The sequence below is a fragment of the Notothenia rossii genome (genome assembly GCF_949606895.1).
Source record: "Notothenia rossii genome assembly, chromosome: 12".
In the NCBI taxonomy this organism is placed as follows: Eukaryota; Metazoa; Chordata; class Actinopteri; order Perciformes; family Nototheniidae; genus Notothenia; species Notothenia rossii.
The window spans coordinates 3343844-3353711 of NC_136911.1; the positions used below are offsets into that span (position 1 = coordinate 3343844).

The following is a 9868-nucleotide window of genomic DNA, read 5'->3' on the forward strand; positions in this document are numbered from 1 at the left end:
ATGTAAGACACGATGAATGTGTTTGTAGGAATTGTGTGAAATGGTTGAAAAGATTAATTGACTTTGTGAAACGTGTGCAGTATGGAAGTAGGCATTGGGATTTCTTCATTGTTATAAGAGTTAACATTAATGTACTGCTGCTTAAATACACTAATATATAATTTGCATTAAAAGGATAACGGTAAAGTTGAGAACATAATAAAAATGTAAAAGGAAGGAAAACATCAGAAAAGCCTAGTATGAATGTGCAAATACTTATATACAAATAAATAAATACATACTAGGGCTATATCAGAATTCACTACATATCATCCATAATTCACTTTAACAATAATATCCCTTTTACTATAGATAATTATAAAAAAGGGTGTGGGAACGCAGACAATTTGAAGAATACTTCCAGCCAGCCAATCACAGACCATTAAACAACACAATGTCAGCCATGCATGTAAATTCATGAGGAGCTGTTGAGATGCATTCAAGAATGGCTCGTTGTGTGCGTGTGTGTGTGTTTGTGTGTTTTTGGGGGAAGGGGACATGTCCCTGTTTAAGTGGCGTCCCCTCCTCCCCTCTGTGGGTGAGGAATGATGAGGGAGGAGAGGAGGAAGGATGGTGAGGGAGTGCAGGCATGAGATAAAGAGATAGCAGAGAACAGCAGGAGGCTGACGGGTGGACTCTGGATGTAAATGTGTGTGTGTGTGTGTGTGTGTGTGTGTGTGTGTGTGTGTGTGTGTGTGTGTGTGTGTGTGTGTGTGTGTGTGTGTGTTGTGGGCTGTGGATCAAAGATTGTTGTTTATAGATCACATTTCCTGTGGTAAAACAGTCTATCAAACTGAGAGGATTTCTAACTCGCCCCCTGCTGCTATCTGGCACTATCTCTCCATCTCTACACTTCAGTTACTGGAAGAAAATAGCTTTGGGTTTTGGAGACTGAAGAGAAAGAAAGCGTGACTCAACAGAAAGTCCTTAGTTGTGAAATTAAGAGAGTTCATGTAAATGCTTTGAGAAACTGTAGAGGCAACCCTAACAACCAATCTATCTTAAAACAGAATGTCATTCGTAAAGCCTTGCGTTCATAATAACTCAGAGATAAATGACTTCATTTCAATTTAGTTAGTCAAAATAAACGGTACAAAAAGAGAGCTAACGATAATGAATTCCTTCTTGACAAAGACAGCTATAAGATAAATGGAGTTGGAGTTTAAAATAATGTACTAAAAATTATGAATAGATGAGATAGTAAACAGAATATGGTGGATACAAATGCTTGAATAATAAGTTGAAATATTTAGTCGAATTAATCAGGGCTAATAGTTTAAGGTGATGTATACAAAATTGAAATAGTTGAGAACATAGTCTGAACAGTGGTTTAAATAATGAACTATTAAAAGGTAGGGGAGGTAAGAATGGAGAAACCAGCTCGAGTGTGCTAGGATTTGAAAATACACAGCCGGAAATAATCTGCCTCTTCCTTCAGACTTCCTCACAGAGCCCCTCCTCCAACACACACGAACGCGCACATGACCAATGAGGGCACGAGATAAGTGTGTGCACAGATGGAAGGCTGACAGGCAGGTAGGCCATCCAGTTACTTTAGCCGGGCCGGCTCAGATGATTGGTCGTGCTTTTTACAGCGCCACGGCTTCCACAGATGACATTTTTTATGGATTTTTTGTCAAAGCACTTCAGATATTCATTGCTATCGGGACGTTAAGAGCATTCCATGGAATATAACAAAAAGTGTATCTCGAGCCGGTTTCTCAAACGTACCTACCCCACCTTTAAGGTGATGTATAACAAATTGAAATAGTTGAGAACATAGTTTGAACATAGTTTAAATAATGAACTATTAAATGGTCAAATTAGGAAGCTATGTGTAATGGCTTGATAGTTAAAACATTAGCTACAAATGTCTAAATAGTTAAACAAAATTGATTGAATAAAGTAATTTTATGCAGCTAACAGCTATATTGATTGATCTGCTTGAGTATTCTCTTAACTGGTTTATAAAATGGCCGGACATTCCTAAGGATATTTGCTTTGATATCAAACTGAAAAAGATGGTTAGAGCTTCAGAAAAAAGCATTTTCTTGTACTTTTGCATGAAAAATTGCTTTAAAATTAGTTGCTCTGTCATTGCAGCTCACCTGCAGTGAAGAACCAAAGCCAATAATCATTGAATATTAAAGATCAAGAGACTTAAAGAGACCGCCATTAGTCAAATTGTGCAACACTGCTAGAGTCCAGCTGTCAGCAAATAAACCGAGCCGCCCTAAACAGCATCTGAACCAACGTGCTGAAACTAACACATAAATGATAAAGTCAATCCAACATGCACGCCGTAAAGAGACCGTAAAGAGTTGCAGTTTGACTTTAGACATTGGCACAAACGACGCTGAGCAGCAGAGTTCAAATAAACAGCATTTTATTGCATACCCTGTTCCACTCCACTTCCTCCTTATAATACGTTGAGCTGTTTCCCCTTCAGCTCATTACTGTACAAACCTTTAACAAGACCACAGGAAAAACAACAGAACATTCAGCTGTCGAGGTAGGCAGATATTTACAAAGCAATTTCATTTGGAAGATGATCATAATGACATTAAAATAGTGCAAAGAACAGGCAGTGCAAAGTCCAGAGGAAACATTCAAACCTGAGGTAGAGACTGGAGGTCGTGTAGTGTTTGTCCTCAAGACAGGCAGCATTTTTCACAGAGTGACTACAATTTAAAATGTTGTCAGTTCTGTTGGTTAAGATTGTTTTTGTAAACCAATCAAACACAAATGGAACAAGACAAGTATACGGCCAAACTGAGACAGTCCAGACAAGGACAAACATGTTGGTAATCTGAACAAACAAACCAAACTCACACCCTGAAAAAACGTATTTCAAACTTTTCTCGACTTTAAATTCAAGATTAGATCCAACAATACATTCGGCGTCGAGGTAGACAACATACAAAAGTAATTCATGTATAAAAAAAAAAATCATGCAACTTTGCAGTGAGTCTGAGGTAGATCTGTTTGGTTGTATAGCAGCTTCCCCCAAAGAAACCATGTAGTCCACACTGACAAACAATAAGGGGAAATAGCAACATAAAAAAATCAAACGTAGACTTTTAAGGTAGTTAAAGGTGGTTCATATGTCAACATGTCTTGTCCTGGAGGTAGTGATAGAAATCAGAAATGTATTTCCTGTGTGGTTTATCTTCCCGTCCTGCACCAATAGTCAGAGTTTCAGTCAGTACTGAGGGTACCTGTTCAGGTGGGGGCCGCTCTGCAGGGTGTACTGACTGGGGAGTTGGTGGTGTGAGTTCTGATTGGTCGGCACCAACACGTCAAACACACTCTTATTGGGCGGCACTGATTGCAACATGTTGTCCAGGTCCATAAGGAGGGGGGCGGTTTGGGCAGAGACCCTTCCATTAGGGAGTAAAGGCCAGTAGGCGTGCCCTAAAAAGTGACCCGGAGCTACAGGAGAGCTGCCATATCCGTATAGAGGCAGTCCGCCATGCAGGGGCATCAGAGGGCCTCCGTTGAACCGCATGCTGGGGGGGGCGACAGCATTAGGGGGGGCATATTTGGCGTAGGACGTAGGGAGTTCCCATGGGGGTGCAGAGGTGTCTCGTCGAGCTGATTTGTGCAGAGGGGGTCTGTAGTCCTCGTACCCGTCGGACCCGGCCTCCCCATCCAAAGGAACACGTTTCCCAGACATCCCTTTCCAGTCCTCATCCGACGAGGAGGTGGAGGCAGGGCTGGCGGAGGATGCAGAGGCGCTGCGGGCGGTGGAGGCGTAGCAAGGGCGAGGGGATCGAGGGCGCTCGCCCCTCCCCCAGCAGGACACGTCCACATCGGAGGCACTCGGGGGTCGCAGGCTGTGTAGAAGAGAGTCGATGGCGAAGGACGAGTCCAGTTTAGGGCGGAAGAGATCCTCCTGAGGTGGGGAGGGGTTTCTGGAGTGTACAATGGGGAGGTGGGTGACAGGTGGAGGTGCAGGAGGCTCAGATTCAACCTTGTGCCCCTGCAGGATGTAGGGGGCGAGGTCCTGGGCGAAGATGGTCTCATCCTGCCGAGACACCGCCGTGTTCTGCCTCTTCAGGAGCTCCAGAGGGACCCGGCTCAGCTCCACCGCCCAGAAGTTACCTTTCCCCTGAGGCTTCCCGGGGTCTTTCAGCACCTACAGGTGGAGAGAGGGGGGGGGGGGGGGGGGGGGGGGGACAGTGAGATGAGCACTTGGCCTGAAAACCTAGTCAGACCGGACTGACCTAGTTTTACTGTTAACCATCACAATAACAGAGGGTAGGCCCAAAACTGGTTTGAAGGTTCAATCAAAACCCCCTAGAGCATATTTCTAGAAGAGATACCTATGGTGCGATGCTAATGTTAAAAGGCCAGTTCAATCAAAGAAACATATTCTCTATTTTTATATGTATTGCTACTCGTGAATTTAGATCGTTTTGGTGCAAGTTACAGATTTTTGGTGATTTCAGCTGCAACCACGTCTCTTCCAAGAAATCATGACTTCAAAATGAAACACAGATCTTGTTTCCCTTCTGTAGGAACTATTTTCACTCTACCAAACTACAACTGCATCACTGCACAGAAGGAGAGGTATATGAAGAGGCTCACTCATTGGCAGTCGTGGTTTTGGTATGAAGCAAATAGTTCAAAGATGAAACTGTTTAAAACAAAGTCTGTGGATCATCTTGAGTATTTGGACCATGCTTTTCTGAAAAGGCACATTGTGTTTGAGTTTTAGAGTGTATGGTTAAGCATCACAAGCAGTCTACAGTCGTACCAGAACACTCAAAATCTCACACCAAAACAATCTAGATGGATTGAAATGTGTATTTTAAATTGAATAAGGGTTCAATTGTGTGATAATTTCAACATACCTTCAAAAAGCAGTCATACGAGGACAGGTTGTGGCGCACAGAGTCCCGCCAACCCTTATAGTTTCCTTTGAAGAATGGGAAGAGGGTGCTGATCTCCTTCAGGATCTAGAAACAAAACATCAGTATGGCCGCCTGAAGAAGAAGCTTTATTTTCATTTAACTTTGGGTATGCAATGATATGTAAACACACCGATAACTTCAGAGTTGATAAGTTACTTAACTGACTTGCAGAAGTTAATGCTTACTGTACCCTTCAGTTTAAAGCTGTTAATTAATAAAGAAATAAGCCAGGGAGCCAGAAATCACTATAATAATGAAAGTTGTATTGGCAGAACTTTGTTAGTTTAACAACTGAAATGTGGTTTTACAATGCAAGTGATATCACATGTTATCACTTTTCTGATACAGATCAGTGTCTGGTTTCACTGCAGTCCCGCCTTATCAAATCAAAGCAGGAATGGTCAGGGTGCCGGTCACTCAAGTGTCACCAACAGGCTGCTGTTTAGTGTCACTCTAGAAACCCATTATCTGTTTACGTTATTTATATATTTAATAGAAAGTGAAAGTAAGTCTCGTTATACTTTGTCTCCTGAAAGAATTTCACTACAGAGTAATTCCTGTGAGATATGCTGCTGGTTTAAAGTAAACATCATGAGTAGCACTGTGCGTAAAAACTCACCCTGTGCCAGTTTTACCAAAATAGCTCAAACATAGCAAAGGGGAATCAAGCATTTACAAATATGTGATTAAACTAAGTATAATCTTACCTCAGATAACGTAAGCTTCTTCTCCGGCGACCTTTGGATGACCATAGAAATCATAGCGAGGTAGGAGTACGGAGGTTTTGGATACCGCTGATAGTTCTTCTTCTTCGCCCCGCTGGTGCTACTCTTCTCCCGGTCACCATTCCACGTCCCCTGGGAAATAGTCTCCTGTTTAAAGTTGGCATCTTGTTGGTTCGGGTAATCAGACCCTGGTGGTGCGGTTTTATCCATGAATCCTGTGGTGCTGGTGATGTGGTCAGGACGCGCAGTGGGTTTCTCCAGGCGCTGCTGAGGAACCATGTGAGCCAGTTGGTGAGGCCAATGCTGGGCTGCAGAGCTCCGCGCTACTCCGCAGTGAGGAGGACAACTGTGCTGCGCATCTCTGTGGAAGTCAAGGTGATGGCCGTGATGCTCTCCACAGTGGGACAGGGCGGCTGGTGCCGAGATTGTCGGCTCCGGCCAGTGCTTTGTCATGCTGATGCCCAGCCGGGGGGTGAAGACCGGCCCGCACGTTTGGACAGGAGCTCGGAGAGGGGGGGAGGGAGGTCAAAGAGTCGGTCCTTAACTTTTCTGGCAGACTGCTGGCTCCAGGCTGACTATTTACAGAGCAAACAATTAACAGTTTCATGTAAATCCCGCTGCGTAATCGAGAGGAGAATGACGCGTTATCTGAGAGCAGAATGAGTGATCGCGCCGGGGGGCTGGGGAGGGTCTGTGTACGAGGAGGGGCGACAGAAAGACAGTAAACCTGTAAATAACCCTTATGATAATATCAACACGCCACTTACATCCCAGGGATTCAGTTTTCTTTGGAATCAGGAGATTTACGGCCTAAAATATTAAGTGCGTATTTGGAGGAGGGAATTTAAACCAAACAATTACATTGACTTTAACAATTCCAAAGATAAGGGCATCAGAATCAGAAACGGGTTTATTATCAGCTAGGTTCACACGTACGAGGAATTTGACTTGATGTCATGGTGCATACATGAAATATCAAACAAAAAAAAGTACATAGATAGCGAACTATATCAAGAACACTTTAAACAATATGTATATAGATAGATAGATATCAATACAATAAAAATAAAGCAGTATCATTTGTATTTGAATATCTCAATTAAATCTGCAGAACATGTCATCTACATATATAGGCTGTATTAAAAATACTTTTCTCGAGAGTCAGGACACTTGTGCTCAGAGGCGAAAGCTAAAGCGTGTGGGGGTTGGGTGGGGTACAAGAAAGAGGGGTAATTTCGATTGAAGCTTGCAATCAACAATTTTTGGTGAGCAATATACATAACGAATGGCTAATATACAAACGCTAAAACATTACGATTATGGTGATTTACATGATTGAGAATAATCCATTTTAAAAAGGGCACAGCCAATAACGTAGTCTCTGAAATACTTGAGTCATTTGAGTCAATTATATTGTGAGGGAAAGAGTGAAAGTTAATTTTAAAAAAGAAAAGAAAAGGTCATGCTTTCATTGAAGGAGTTGAGCCTCATTCCAAACTAAATGCACATGTAAACTCCTCAACAAGCATTTTGGAAGGAAATGTTCCAATTTGTAACTGACTCCGAATATATAATTTGGAGACATTTTGGTGAGAGTGCGCAACATTTGGGGGTGTTTTACGCACAGTAGGGTCTCCTTGTGACTATGCAAGACATCATTCAGCGTTGAAAGACTAAGTTTCGGGAATGCATGTCTTTTGTTCATATTAACGTAGTGCTAATGTGCAGACGCTTTCTTCCCAGCAAGACAGTGAAAACAAGTTGGATTAGAAGGAACCCCCACCGGCAGGCTGGAGACGATTCCTTCCCCGAGAAGCTGCTTAGCATGTGAGGAAATACGGGGGCCATTCAACACCATTTGTGGGTTTTCTAGCGATTACAAGCTGCTAAGTGTCGTTGTTGGGAAGGACATTCACACCTCAAACACGGAGCCATCAAGTTCTCCTGAACTCAAACAAAAACCCAATGTAAGAATCAACAACAAACGTTGCTTTTGTACATTTTGTAATTTAGTTTGATTTGTATTCATGTGCTCAATTTAAATTGTGGATATATTACAATGTGATAAGATAGTGAAACCACTCTTGAAAAAAGTGATTTTGCCACCAAGATTTGTCAGAAAGACAGAGGAACTAAAGAGTTGTCAGTTTTCAAGCTGATATCAAACAAGAAAAGCTATGTTGCCAAATCCATAATTAAGCGACAATGAACGCACATTTTGACATGAAGTGAAGCCTGCATGTAAAATGCAAAATCACTCTGAATTTAAAATGCTACTGGGCGTTTACCTTTTACACAAAGTGGAATCTAGCCTCTCCATAATTTAACTTTCAGATTCAAACTCTGTATTGGGTTATTGCATAAAGTAAGAAGCTGATATCATTGAAGTTGTCCTGCGCAGAAGCCTCAATTGGAGCAATGATTCCCCCTGAGAGACAAACTCACCTTGCTGAGCTTGATTTTTGCAGTAAAACTCTAAATGTTTTCCAGGTCAGATGCTTCAACCTCCTTCACCTGCTGCAGTTTGCATCAGTGATTTTCTTCTCTGGTTGACACACACTCTCTGCATGCTCAGAAAGTGTGTCTCCCTCTAGTGGTTTCACCCCAAATGTGTCCCATACAAGAAGAAGAATCTACCAGGGATCACTCAATTTTTTTTAATATAGCTTATTTTATTTGATCTACACTCAAAATTCTTAGTTCACAAAAGTGAAATATTAGTGAGAAATATTCAAATATATTAAACTGATTTTCACCATCTTCACGCAGATCAAATAACCATGAAAGCACAATGTACATTAATGTATTGCCCGAAACTCAACCTAAACTAAATATGAAAGACAAATCAAAAGAAACTTGAATCCTTAGATGAGCAATTCAGGATTTAAAAGAAATGGTTAGATTGAAACATATATGAAGCCTTTTTGGATTCAAAACTATTATAATCTGAAAACGCATCCCAACTTTAAGTATCACTAACTTCCAGAGCGTTACATTTGAGTTTCATATCAATGCGGTTTCTTTTTTGAGATCAGATTAAAGTAAACATATACGTACAAACCCCTCACACACGTTTGGACTGATTTACATGTCCTTTTTATAAACAAGTGCTCGTGCAAAACGCAGTCATTTAAATACCACCTGTTTATCTGTGTCTTCCTGTCTACCGGAGGGCCAGTTAATAGGTTTTGCCCGGGTTAGTGAGCCTCGCATGAGAAGAATGGAAAAGCATATGAATAGGAGAGCATGCGGCACAGGGCTGTTCACATGGGCTGATTGTGTCCAGACAAATCCCTCCTAAGCTGCCCTGGGACTCATCCTGAAACTGAGACGAGACTTTAAGCCTTTGTGACGGACACAGAAAGTGAGAGGAAGTTTGCATTGTGCTGTCACTGCTTCATTACTGCAAGAGTAGACTTTAGTAACTCATTTGACCACAAACAACAAACATACACTGCCCCAGATTAAAGCTGTTGAGTAGCAGATCGGCCATCAGTGTTGTGCAGGTTTAAGGGAAATAATAGAGGCCTATATCAAAATAATTATTCAAAACAGAGTTCAGTTTTTTAAAGAAGAATTGACAGAGAAAAAAAACACTTCTTCTTTGTGTTTAATTACTGTTAACCTCTGCTGTCTTGTTGTTGAGGAATGCTTCTTTTGAGATTCACGTACATCTCCAAATCTTTTTCTGCAACCAAAGTGTATTGGATGTACGTAAGAGTGTGGAAAAGGGGCATTATTTTACAAATCAAACAGCAACATCATACATGGTCAAAACAATGCTCTTCAACTTCACTTTTTGACTAAAGAACCAACACTCAAATGAAGCGTTAACTAGATGTGTTGTTCATAGTGTTTTCATGTATGTATTGTATCTGGATAAACCACAGAGGGACTATTTCTTTAGTAAAAACAAGTTTTAATAAATCAAATTATGTAGATGACCATTGACACAGTTTTTGTTGAAAGCTTATATTTGTATAGCTCTTATAAATGTCACCTTTGAATAGGCATTATATCCTCTTGCAGGGAATGCAGACGTCTTGAAGAGGGATGTCTTAAAACCAAAACAATATGCACAAGTTGGTCAAAAAATGTTTATGGGATTTACAGTATGTTCCCGAGCTGTTTCTTTATTGCGTCTCTGCAGAGTCACTACTGCGATGGTGATCAGTTCACTGCAGGGGT

The 9868-nt window shown here is 41.5% G+C and overlaps 1 protein-coding gene across 2 annotated transcripts; it reads right to left on the minus strand.

Moving 5' to 3' along the window:
- Positions 1–2408: 2408 nt before the first annotated feature.
- On the minus strand, positions 2409–8291 carry foxh1 (forkhead box H1). 2 transcript variants are annotated; one of them, XM_079661223.1, is made up of 5 exons: positions 8126–8291; positions 7464–7624; positions 5663–6255; positions 4896–5000; positions 2409–4177 (listed from the first exon to the last, which is right to left on the minus strand). In XM_079661223.1, the coding sequence occupies exons 3-5, from the start codon at positions 6131–6133 to the stop codon at positions 3242–3244; spliced, it is 1512 nt and encodes a 503-aa protein (XP_079517349.1). In that variant the 5' UTR covers positions 6134–6255; positions 7464–7624; positions 8126–8291; the 3' UTR covers positions 2409–3241. The 2 variants fall into 2 exon arrangements, with proteins under 2 accessions (XP_079517349.1, XP_079517348.1); XM_079661222.1 differs by lacking the exon at positions 7464–7624.
- Positions 8292–9868: the final 1577 nt, after the last annotated feature.

Excerpts from the sequence above, each read along its gene's own strand:
- foxh1 (XM_079661222.1), bottom strand. The coding sequence starts at position 6,133 with ATGACAAAGCACTGGCCGGAGCCGACAATCTCGGCACCAGCCGCCCTG. Across the intron at positions 5,001-5,662 it reads AGAAGCTTACGTTATCTGAG|ATCCTGAAGGAGATCAGCAC; the intron begins GTAAGATTATAC and ends TTTTGTTTCTAG. Across the intron at positions 4,178-4,895 it reads CGTATGACTGCTTTTTGAAG|GTGCTGAAAGACCCCGGGAA; the intron begins GTATGTTGAAAT and ends CTCCACCTGTAG.